Here is a 12,877-nt window from a genome sequence, read left to right as displayed (position 1 = left end):
AAAAAAAAAAAAAGGCAACTGCCACCAACTGCCAACCGCAGGACCGTTAGCTCGGCTTTTCACTTTCTCTTGCTCTGCTATGTCAGCACGTCCATGGGGCATGGGAGATCTTTAAATCCCATAACCCTTACAAGCACTGGGCCTTGAGTCTGGAAGGTCTGGGTTCAAATCTGGATTCAGACACTTACTAGCTATATGATTCTGAGTTAAGTCACTTAACCTCTGTCTGCCTTGATTGTAAAAAGAAAAGTATAGTAATAGCACGTATCTCCCAGGCTTGTTGTGAGGGTCAAATGAAATAATAAATTGTTAAGTGCTTGGCAGAATATTTGGTACACGGTAGGAACTATATAAATACTAGCTATTATTATTATTACTATTGTTCTCATCATGGGTCCTAGAATCACAGATTTAGAGCTGGAATGGACGTTAGAGGTCATCTGATCCAAGCTCCTTCATTGCAGACTTTCAGAAGCTAAAGCCTGGACAGGTCAGGCGATTTGCCTCAAAGTACTCTGTACTTCAGACTATCTTACCCATTGCTTTCTCTTAAGGTAATTTTCCTTAAAAACAGATCTGACCATGTTATTCCCCTACTCAGCCAACCCCAGTGGCTTCTTTTTACCTAACAGATAAAATATGAATTCTTCTGTTTAGTTTTTTAAGTCCTACACAATCTGGCCCTAAACTATCTTTCTAGTTTCACTGGATATTACTCTCCCCCAACCCCACCATTTGATCCAGCCAGAATGACTTTCCCTGTTCCTCACTCAAAGCCCTCCATCTCTTATCTTTGTGCCTTTGCTTTGGCTATCCCATGTGCCTGAAATGTACTTCCTCCTTTCTTCTACCTCACAGAGTCCCTCTCTTCCTTTCTTGTAGTTGTTCTTTGTCCTTCATTTTCAAAGATGACCAATGTCATCACAGGGATGTGTCTTGACTCTTGGGTGAATTGGATTTCAGTGAGGCAGAGTTACACAAAGTTGTTGAGTTCAAGTACCATCTTCTATAACAAGCCTTTGCTCATTTTCCCAACTCTTAGTATCCTCTCTTCCAAACTATCTTGTATTTAACCACTTTGTATAGGTTTGTATTTCTTCACCTTATATTTATGCTACATTTTTTGACATGTACTTGTTTCCCCCATTATAAAGTCCTTGTGAGTAGGAATTGTTTCTTTTCTTGTACTTTATTTCCAGCACCTAGGGAAGTGTTTGGAACACAGGAGGCAATTAATAAATATTTATTGATTGATTGTCTGCCCAAGGATACACATGTAGTAATGTGCAAGCTTTGTTCTTTCAGGACAACTTTAGGGGAAGGCCAGAATAAACACATGAACATTTAAGAAGAAACGTAGTTTTATTACTCTCATGTATATGTGTGTATGCATGTCTTTCAATATTTGTATATATACACACGTAAACATCTATGTCTGTGTAAAAGCATGATTAAAAAAGTAATACAAATAGATGAACATAATTTATTCTCTTAAATAGTCTTAGAATTTCTCCTGTAATCTTTTTTAACATTATGAATTATGCTAGGCTTTTTTAAAAAAATGGTACAAAAGTAAATTTACATTCATGGGAGAAATACCTCAGTCTAACTAGAGATCCATTTTTCATAGATTCTGAGTTCACCAAAATAAAAAAAATGAATAAGGCTATACTGTGTGTAAGTTAACTTTTGTGACATATAATTTATTTAAAATATTGACTTTATATTATAGATAATGCCCAAACAAGTCTTGTAACTTTTTATTTTGTTCTGAGATCCTCAGCAAACATATTGTTGTAATTTTTCAGTAGATATGTTGATAATGTGGTAATAGAAATATATGATATACAAATAAAGAACTAGAGCTGGAAGGGACATTAGGGGCCATCTAGGCCCACCTTCTCATTTTATGGATGAGGAAAATGTACTCCAAGAAGACTTGCCCAGGGGCGGCTAGGTGGCGCAATGAATAGAGCACCAGCCCTGGAGTCAGGAGGACCTGAGTTCAAATCTGGCCCCAGAAACTTAACACTTACTAGCCGTGTGACCTTGGGCAAGTCACTTAACTCCAACTGCCCTGCATTCCCCTCTCCAAAAAAGCAAAACACACACACACACAGATTTGTCCAAAGTCACATACTCTGTTGATGCCCAATTTCACATCTCCAACTTTCTGTTAGACATCTCAAACTGGATGTCCTCTAGACATCTTTTTAAAAAATATATAATTAGTTAATTTAGTTTTCAACATTCACTTCCATAAGATTTTTTTTTTTTGCCTTTTGGAGGGCAGTTGGGGTTAAGTAGCTTGCCCAAGGTTACACGGCTAGTTTTTTTTTTTTTTTTTATGTGGGTGTTAAGTGTCTGAGGCCAGAACCAAACTCAGGTCCTCCTGACTCCAGGGCCAGTGCTTTACTCACTGCGCCACCTAGCTGCCCCCAACTTCTATAAGATTTTGAGTTTTAAATTTTCTCCCCCTCCTTCTCCTTCCCCTCCCCCAAGACTGTACATTGGGATATACTTAAACATTCGTATTAAACATATTTTCACATAAGTCATGATGTAAAGAAGAATTAGAACTAATGGGAGGAACCATGAGAAAGAAGAAATAAAACAATAAAAGAAATGGAGAGGAAATAGTGTGCTTCCATCTGCATTCAGACTCCAAAATTCTTTCTCTGGATGTGAATAGCATTTTTCATTGTGAGTCTTTTGGAGTTGTCTTAGATCCTTGCATTGCTGAGAAGAGCTGAGTCTATCAAAGTCAGTCATTGTACAATGTGGCTGTTACTGTGTACAATGTTCTCCTGGTTCTGCTCATTTCACTCAGTATCAGTTCATATGAGTCTTTCTAGGTTTTTCTGAAATTCACTTGCTCATCATTTCTTACAGCACAATAGCATTCCATTGCATTCATATACCACAACTTGTTCGGACATTTCCTAGTTGATGTACTTCTGCTTAATTTCTAATTCTTTGCCACCACAAAAAGAGCTGCTATAAATATTTTTGTACATGTGGGTCCTTTTCCCATTTTTATGGTCTCTTTGTAATAGAGTTAGAAGTGGTATTTCTGGGTCAAAGGGTATGCATAGTTTTATAGCTCTTTGGGCATAGTTCCAAATTGCTCTCCAGAATGGTTAGATTAGTTTAAAACTCCACCAACAATGCATTATTGTTTCAATTTTCCCACATTCTCCAACATTTATCATTTTCCTGTTTTGTCATGTTAGTCAATCTGATTGGTGTGATGTGGTACCTCTCCTCTAGACATATTAAACTCAAGGTGTCCAAAGCAGAAGTCATTATCTTTCCCCCTAAATGCCCTCCCCATACCTTCCTTATTACTCTAGAGGGCAGCACCATCCTCCCAGTCCCTCAGGCTTGCAACCTAGGTATCATGCTGGACTTCTTGCTATCTTTTACGCCCCACCACTTCCCACCCTTGTCCCATATCTAAGTTTTTGCCATGACTTGTCGATTTCACTTTGCACTCTCTCTTAAATATATCCCCATCTCTCTACTGACATTGCACCACTCTCTCCTCTGCACCATTCTGGTGCAGTCCTATGTTGGACTACTGCATTGTAACTGGTGTCTGGTACCAGTATGTGTCTGGTACCAATATGGCCTTCCCCCAAATCAGAGATAGGGGAAATAGCTGTGTAAAAGAGATACAATCTGGGTCAGGTCAGAAAGAGAGCAGGTCAAAGCTTCTGTGCTCATCAACAGTGGGATTGGGCCTGTGAATGGCAGTTGTACTTCCAGCATGGGAGAAAGAGAGAGAGGGAGACTGACTTTTAAAAAAATTTTTACCCAAGTCCTCTGACTTCAAATCAGGGGATTTTCCTATTACATTGTGTAGTCCATTCGTTAGCTATATGACCTGAGACAAGTCATGTAACTTCTCTGAACTTGTTGATTTTTCTATAAAATAGGGGTGATAATATCTGTAATAACTACCTTCCTAGTTTATTGTGAGACTTAAAATGAGATCATGCCTATAAAATGTTTTGCAAACTTTAAAGGACTATATAAATATTATCTATGGTGTACAAAGTACTTTCTTCACAACAATTCTGTGAGATATGTAATGGAGCTGTTTTTTATTATTTCCATCTTACATATAAGGAAGTTGGTCTTTTTCAGATCTGAGCACAGAAAAATGCAAAAGCGAGGCCATGTTGGGTGATCCCTTTATGAGGTATAAATTAGTCCCATTGTGAATCAGAAAGGAAGCAACATGATAGGAAAAAGAATGACAGGTTGTGCTTCTAGACAACCTTTAATGGTCACTGAGGCCAGGAGACAGACTTAGAGAGGGACCTAGATCCTGATGTGACAGGGAGAAGACACAGGGAACTAGAGAAAGCGGAGCTCTGAGGAGCCACATGGATGTGGGAGAGTGTAGACAGAGGTAATCACAACAAAGAAAGGGCTCCAGAGCTCTAGGAGGGAGGCTGCTCGGGCCCTTTAAACATAAGGCATGTCAGAACATAAGCTATATTGGTGAAATTCCCCAGACTACAGACCTTCAAGAAGTAATCCTGTGTCTCCTCTCTCCATTGAATCCCTTCATAGTCAAGTAGTCAGTCAATCAGTCAGCATCAATTAAGCACCAGGTATGCCAGGTATTTTGCTAAACAGTAGGGATACAAAGAAAGAAAGACAGACAATTCCTCCCTTCAAGGAGCTTACAATCTAATGTGGGGGGGCAAGAAACAAACAAATATATACCAACAAGCTATATGCAGGATAAATAGGAAACAACACAGGGAAGAGACTAGAATTAAGAGGAATTGAGAAAAGCTTCCAATAGAAGGGGGGATAGGAAGTGTCTTGCCTATAAACTGTATTATTCTGGAGAAGTTGCTTAATCTTTCAATGCATCAAACAATTCTTTAAGACTAGAAATTGCTGTGGTGGAAGGATTTTCTCTCTTTATTCCCTAGATGAAATGAGAGAGACAGAAAGGATGGCAGGGAGAAGTTTATACGTGTGTGTCAGACAGTGTTGGGGACAAACCTGACAATGGCATTTGTTAGTTCTGATTCAACAAAAGGAGGCACCTGTAAGTCATTGAATAGTTAACAAAAGGAATTTTACTGATTCTTGATATAGTAAGTATAGGCAACAAGAATTCAGTGGCCCATCTATCGACTGTACTATCTTTGTCTTAATATTGAAAAGTATTTGTTCATAAGGCCAGGGTGTGATGATTTATGGCGTGTTCAGGCAACCACCAGACTATAGGGACCCCAGTGCCATGTGGATTGGGCTTCCTATCACCCTGTGTAAACCAGGAATCCACATCAACACAGCCAGAGACCACTAAAGCTATGTCAAGTGAGAACAGCTTGAACCTTGTCTTCCCTTCCCCTTCCCCCAATACTGGCTTTGTTTCCTTTACTTAAACTCACGTTAGCAAGTGGGGAACCCTGGTATATATTATCCTAATACAGATGGTATTGTGGGAGGAGCTTTATTTGTTTAGACATGAATAATTTATATAAATGCAGAGGGAGAAATGTAGGGTGGTGGTAATAATCCAGTGGACAGCTAAGTGGTGCAATGGATAGAGTGCCAGGCCTGGAGTCAGGAAGACTCATTTCACTGGGTTCAAATCCGGCTTTAGATACTTATGGGCTGTGTGATTCTGGGCAAGTCACTTAACCCTGTTAACCTCCATTTTTTTCATCTGTCAAATGAGTTGGAGAAGGAAATGGCAAACCAGTAACTTTGCCAAGAAAACCCCAAATGGGGTCACTTAGAGTCGAACTCCGCTGAAAAAATGACTGAACAACAATAATCCGGTGAATTGAACTCCCAAGTCACCTTATAAGTTTCTGACACAAATTTTCTATGCAGCTTAAGTGCCTGATTTTCTCCAGTGTAAGAATAATGATTATACTTTGAAATCTTTCAGCCTTTGAAGTCTTTGCCTAAAAAATTTTTATTAGCCCAAGGTTCTATTAGAGCACTGTGAATATAGGGACAAGGAAGAGCTAAGTTAGAAGGTGAGGAGAAAGGAAGATAAAGAAAACACAACTGATTTTTAGAACACCACTAAGATTATTGTTAAGTGGAAAGAAAGAGTCGACTTATTAATTTATTTCTCAGCTCTCAGGAATCAAATAGGTTGAACATTTGATGCAAACTACTAAAATTCATGTATTCATTTTCTCATGTGATATAGTAGTGGAGAAAGCCAAATCCTTGCTTCCATGGTAGACATCTGATTCTGATCTTTGGAGCAATATGGGAGAACAGCCTGATTGGGAATTAGGTTTGGGATTGGGGAGAGGAAAAGGTGGAGAGATGGCAGTTGTTACTATAATTAGCTGATAAATGCAGGTCTGCTTACTCTGTGACATTTCCCACTTGACTGCTCTCTTAACTGATTGGTATAATTCTTTTCCAGCCTCTGTTTCTCTACCTCGCTCTACAGTCTGTCCATGAGCCCCTTCAGGTCCCTGGGGAATATCTACAGCTGTACGACTTTATCCAAGATGAGAAGAGACGTCATTATGCAGGAATGGTGACCCTCATGGATGAAGCTGTGGGAAATGTCACAAGAGCCCTACACAAGTATGGGCTTTGGAAGAACACGGTGTTCATCTTCTCCACAGGTAAGTCTGTCTGATATGAAATCATCTTCATCCAGAAGCCAGGACGCAGCATTCAATAAAGTGAATGAAGACAAAGTGAAACATTTGGTGATTCCTTATTAAAATAGATTTCAACTGCGGTGGTAGATGCATGATAGCAAAAGACAGAAAGATGTTCCTGAAGAAGGAAACAGAATTATTTTTTTTTCCTCTTTCAGATGTCGGAATGTTTTGACGTATTCTTGAAAGAAAAGGAAGATAATTCTACCTGGCTATACATAAATTAAGTTTATATACATACAAATGCACGTGTGTATATACTTCTTAAATGTGTACGAATTACTTTATATGGTCTTATTAGGTACTGCTGCTCTTGTCATCCCTATTTTACAGGGAAGGAAATGGAGACTCTTCTTGGTTATGCTGTTCTCATGGTCACACAGCTGATAAGAATCAGAGGAAAAATTTGAGCCCAGGTCTTCTCGTGTATCCACATGTGTGCCTCCTCAATGTGAAGAGGCACTGTTTGGATTTAGCTGCACAATTATTTAGTACGTGGTGAGGCATCTTTTCCTTTCTTTTTGTAGCCTTTGTGTCTTCTGTGGGCATAGCTTCGGTCGACCAAAAAAGGAAACATGGTACAAAAAGACGGATGTATACAATTGTGGAGAAAGGGAAGGAAATAAGGTCCTTTTATCCTGACTCAGTCTACTTCTATTACTTAATAGATGTTGCCAGTATATATGCACTTTGGGTTGCGATATGAATAATCATCAGGAACACATATTTATTGACATTTTAATAAGGTTCTTTGTTTCTGACTGAATGGAACTTAGATATAATCTCAAAGGAACTAGAGGCTGAAATCTTTATAGTTTGCTCATCTTAGGGAACTATAGGGTTCTAATAAAAGAAGGGCCAAAGTCCAGTTCTGTATTCTAATGGATTCTGACTTGTTGGGTGTGACGGGAATGCCCTCATCAGTGCAGACTAACAATCTCTCCATATCTGTGTACAGAAAGAGGGGTGTCAAGTTAACAGCTATTATTAAGTACCTACTGTGTGTCACCCCCTGTGCTAAGCACCGGAGATGCAAAGAAAGGGAAAAGATAAAACAAAGATACTGGCCTCTACTGGGAGCTTGCAGTCTAATGAGGGAGATAGCATGTAAACAACTATGTACGAACAAGATATATCTAGCCAAATTGAAGGTAATCAACAGAGGGAAGCCACTAGTAATGAGAGGGGCCAGGAAGGGCTTTGTGCAGGAGGTGGGATTTTAGTTGAAACTTGAAGGAGTCAAAGGAAGCTAGGAGGCTGAGATTATGAGAGAGAGCATTCCAGGCATGAGGGACTGACAGCCAGTGAAAATGTGTGGAGTTAGGAGAATTGAGTGTTTTGGTCAAGGGAAAATAAGGAAGCTGGTGACAATGTAGAGTGGATTGTAGAGTACATGAAAGGGAATAAGCTATAAGACTGGAAAGGCAGAGAAGGGCCAGGTTAAGAAGGGCTTTCACAGCCAAATAGAGGACTTTATATTTGATCCTACAGGTAATAGGAAACCAGTGGAGTTTGTTGAATGAGAGATGACATGGTCAACCCTGCATTTCATGACAATCACTTTAACAGGTGAAAGGAGATGGACTAGACTGGGGCGAGGCTTGTGGTAGGGACACCTAGCAGAAAACTGTTGCATTAGTTCAGTTGTGTAGTGATGACAGCTGGTTGGAGTGGTAGGGGATGGCAGTGGAGAGGGGAGCAGGGGGAATATATGAGGTGTGGTACAAAGGTAAAAATGGCAAGACTTGGCAACTGATTGGGTATGGTGGGTGAGAGAGTGAAGAGTAAATGAGGACACCTAGATTATGAGCCTGGATGACTGGAGGATAGTGGCACTTCCATAGTCGTAGGGAAGTGAGGAAGAAAGGAGAATATGAGGAGAAATATCGTCTGCATAGAGATGATAATTGAATCTACAGGAACGGATGAGATGAAGTAAAATAGCATAGAGGGAGAAGAGAATCCAAGCCTTGAAGGACACTTAATGGTCAGAGAGAGTATTAAGAATCACATTTTTTTAGACCATATGCAAACATTGATTTAATTACTGGTATTCAAAAGTTGATATTCACCACCACCGGGTAGGTGGTGCAGTGGATAGAGTACTGGACCTTGAGTCAGGAAGACTCTCCTTTGTGAGTTCAAGTCTGACCTCAGATACTTCCGTACGTGTGTGACCCTGGGCAAGTCACTTAACCTTATTTGCCTCAGTTTCCTCATCTGTCAAATGAGCTGGAGAAGGAAATAGCAAACCACTTCAATATCTTTGCCAATAAAACCCCAAATGAGAGTCAGATATGACTGAAAACAACTGAACACACAATACACACTCGAAAGTTCTGATATTCATCCCTAACCCAATGAGACAAGTTCTGACCCTCTGTAAACCAAAGAGGGCTAACAGCTTAATCCATTGGTCACTAGTGCTTATGTCAGGAATTATCACTCGAAGGCTTGAGCCAAGAATGTTGAGGAGAAGGCAGTAAAATGAGGTGTTTGAAAAGTTTATGGAATATTACAAGATAATGATCCTGGTTATCTTTATAAAGTGAGCGTGTATTTTTAATAGCAATTTTACAAAATAATCAATTGCACTTAGATAAGAGGCTGTCAGGAGAAGCTAAAGCTGCAATTCTTTCCAGGGTGATTTTGACTGTGTTAATTGACAATTTAAGCCACCTGAGGTGGAATTAATAATGTGATTGAAATCCAAAATGATTAGACCTACTCGACGTGGTGAATTGTAGGACAAGAGATTCATTTTTTCCAGTCTTCTTAGTCTGTTTCAGGCAGATTTTCTTTACAGGTATAGAAACACTGTGTTGGAGGCCCAGCTTCCAAACAAACAAATGTTGAAACCATTATGTACAGAAAACCATGAAATATATTCTCCTTCTTCATGTTATACTCACATTTTGTGGGAGGAAGAGGCAGAAGGGATGGGGGAGAGGAGCGTAATATTTGTAAGGGAATATTTTGGGAGACTTTGTGTGTTGTTGTGCTATTGGATTCTTCCCCCCATCAATTCCTTGAGCCCTCTGACTTCTTTCCCCTCTAGCCTCTGGGGACCTGAGGTGGCCAGTACTGAAGCCCTGAGAAAGAGATCCTTAATGAGGATTTGAGCATACAGAAATACATTGGATTTAAAGCCCAATCTCTTGCTTGCAAATGGGGAATTCCTAGAGTTCTCATTTCAGTTGGGGGAGGTTTCTCTGCACAACTCTTTTTGTGTGTGGGTGGGGGGAGTGGGAGGGGGGCTAGGGGAGAATTAGGACTAGATTTATGATTTCATGGATGGAATGAATTCCCAGGAAGAAAACTCTCTCTGCCAACAATGCCTATGGCACTGAAAAGTTCAAATGACATCTCCTGGGTCACACAGAAAAAAGTATGTGTTAGAGGCAGGATTTGAACTCAGCCCTTCCTAGATCTGAGGCTGGATCTTTGCACTCCTTGACATGCTGCCTATGTGCTCATTTTAGGAAATAGACTGTAGGCACAAGGGAGCATGGGAAAATGCACAACTTGTCTATTTTGCTTCCACCTTTCCATTACAAACTGACAAGTCTGAGAAATATCACTCTGACAGACAAATGACAATGAGCAGATTCCATAACCGTTGCTTGTTGTTAGAGGCTTGTCAGTACAAATATAATGTACTGTCTTTAGCAGAGATGGCACTCCGGACTTGCCTCCAGTAGGACATGACTTGGGTTCCAGAACCCTCTCTGCTACTATCTTGTGTGACCTTGGGCGTATCATTCTTTTCTCTTTCCCCTCCCCACCTCCAAATCAGTTCCTCTGCTATAAAATGGGGGGGGGGCAGAGGGGAAGGAGATAATTTTTAAAAAAGGTTTTATTGGCACTTTTTCTTTTTACATAGAATTCGGTTCTAAATATATACCTACCCATCCCATTGCATTTAAAGAGTAAAGGTTAAGAAAAAAAACAGCAATATATGGGCTGTATCTGGTGCTGTACACACTGCTCTGTCCCTGTAGCTCCCCTGAGAAGAGGCAGATAGATTTAATTATCTGTTATTGTTCTTCTTATTGTTTCTAGGTGCAAGATTGGTTATTGCAGTTGCTCATAAGTATGATTTTCTTTTTATCATTGTCATCACTGTATAAATAGTGTCTTTCTGGTTGTGCTATTTCATTCTGCATTAGTTTATATAAATCTTCCCATGTTTCTTTAAATTACTTATACTTGTTATTTCCATTATCATATACTGTGGATTTATTTCATATACATGTGTGTGCAATAAACGCATGTGTGCGTACTTGTTGTCTCCTCTGATAGAATGGAAACTCCTTGGGGGTAGATATTTTCATATTTTGTCTTTGTATTTCCTGCACTTAGCATAGTACAGTGCCCAGTTCAGAGCAGGTGGTGCTCAATAATACTTGTTGATTGATTGATTCCTCAGTCAGTGGATACTCACTTTGTTTCTAGGGTCTTGCCTGGAGAAGTGCTTTTATGCTTGTACATAATTATTTGTGTGTTGTGTCTCCTGTTGGACTGTGAGTTTCCTGAGAGATGGGGCCATTTTGGCTTTCTTCATACCCTTAGCACTTAGCACAGTGACTGGCATGTAGCAGAGGGTTGATAAATGCTTGGTGACTGGACTCTGAATTTTCAGTCAGTCAATAAACTTATTTAAATTTATTATGTGACTTCTATAGTGCTAGGCACTATGCTAAGTGCTAGAAATACAAAAAAGACAAAAAAAAAAAAAACCCCAGTCCCCGTCCTCCAGACGCTCATAATCTAGTGGGGGAGACAACATGCAAACAATTGTGATCAAACTATATATAGGATTAATATAGTGATTTGTTTATACTGCTCCATTGACTTTATCTTCTCAGCTCCTTTGTGACTGTTGTAATTTTTTTCTCAATTACATGTACACAAAAAATTTTAACATTCATTTCTTAAATTTTGAGTTCCAAATTCTCTCCCTCCCTCCCCTGTCTCCTCCTTTAGAAGTCAAGCAGTTTGATGTAGATTAGACATATGCAGTCATGCAGAACATTTCCATATTAGCCATCTTGCAAAAGAAAGTGTAGACCAAAACCAAAACAAAACCCAACAACACAAGAACGATAAAGAAAGTTTAAAAAGTAGGCATCAATCTGCATTCAGACTCCATCAGTTCTTTTTCTGGAATTGGATAGCATTTTTCATCATAAGTCCTTCGGAATTTTCTTGGATCTTTGTATTGCTGGGAATAGCTAAGTCATTCATAGTTGATCATTGTACAATATCGCTGTTACTGTGTACAGTGTTCTTCGGGTTCTACTCACTTGATTTTATATCAGTTCATATAAGTCTTTCAAGGTTTTTTCTGAAACTGTCCTGCTTGTTATTTCTTATAGTACAATCATATTCCAACACAGTCCTATACCAACACAATTTATTCATCTGTTCCCCAAGTGATTGATGTCCCCTCAGTTTCCAGTTCTTTGCCACCACAAAAAGAGCTACTATAAAAGTTTTTGTACATATGTATCGTTTTCCTTTTCTTTCATCTCTTTGGCATATAGACCTAGTAGTGGTATTGCTGGGTCAGAGTTTGATAGCCCTTTGGTCATAGTTCCAAATTGTTCTCCAGAATGGTTGAATCTGTTCATAACTCCACCAATAATGCATTAATGTGTGCCTATGATTTTTAAGGTGTTTGGCCAAGGTTATAGTTGTAATCCTGGCCACACTTTTGCCTGTAAGACCATGCCAGTGGCTTTGTCTTAACCAGCCAATTATATTAATCATTTTAGACCTTCTCACATTGAACCCCTTACAAAATTGTATTTAATCTCAAGTGGTGCTATAAAGAACAAATTAGATGAACATTTAGAAGTAGCCTGGTGAAGTAGATGGAGACCCAGCCTCACGTAAGGAGACCTGGGTTCAGATTCTGCCTTCTGATATTTACTGACTGTATGACCCTGGTCAAACTAGTTATTTGTTCAGTATCCCAGGTAACTTTCTAAGACAGGAAGTTACAGAATTCTTGCATTGGTGGAGGTTGTTTCCTTATGTCTTAACAAAAACACTTATGCATCATTTTCTGTTCCCTCTCTTCCCATCCCTTTCTCCCCACCCCTAGTCCCTCCCTCCATTAGAGTTTCTTCAAAACCTGGCAGTTAGCACATGGAACTCCTCTAAGTTTTAAAAGGTACTTAATGTGATTTGCAGATGGAGTTCAA

At 39.5% G+C, this 12,877-nt stretch overlaps 1 protein-coding gene across 3 annotated transcripts in view; it reads left to right on the top strand.

Annotated features, from left to right (window-relative positions):
- The window catches only part of ARSB (arylsulfatase B), a 305,283-nt gene that overhangs the window by 34,362 nt on the left and 258,044 nt on the right, over nucleotides 1–12,877 (top strand). For all 3 annotated transcript variants that reach the window (XM_069096303.1, XM_069096304.1, XM_069096302.1), the window contains exon 4: nucleotides 6,422–6,629. In XM_069096303.1, the coding sequence (XP_068952404.1) occupies nucleotides 6,422–6,629 (208 nt within the window). The remainder of the gene's footprint in view (nucleotides 1–6,421; nucleotides 6,630–12,877) is intronic.

This window comes from Petaurus breviceps, unplaced genomic scaffold, assembly GCF_028583685.1.
Source record: "Petaurus breviceps papuanus isolate PSGF00001 unplaced genomic scaffold, PetGlider_PUasm1.0 229, whole genome shotgun sequence".
In the NCBI taxonomy this organism is placed as follows: Eukaryota; Metazoa; Chordata; class Mammalia; order Diprotodontia; family Petauridae; genus Petaurus; species Petaurus breviceps.
This window is presented reverse-complemented; position numbering and strand designations above follow the sequence as displayed.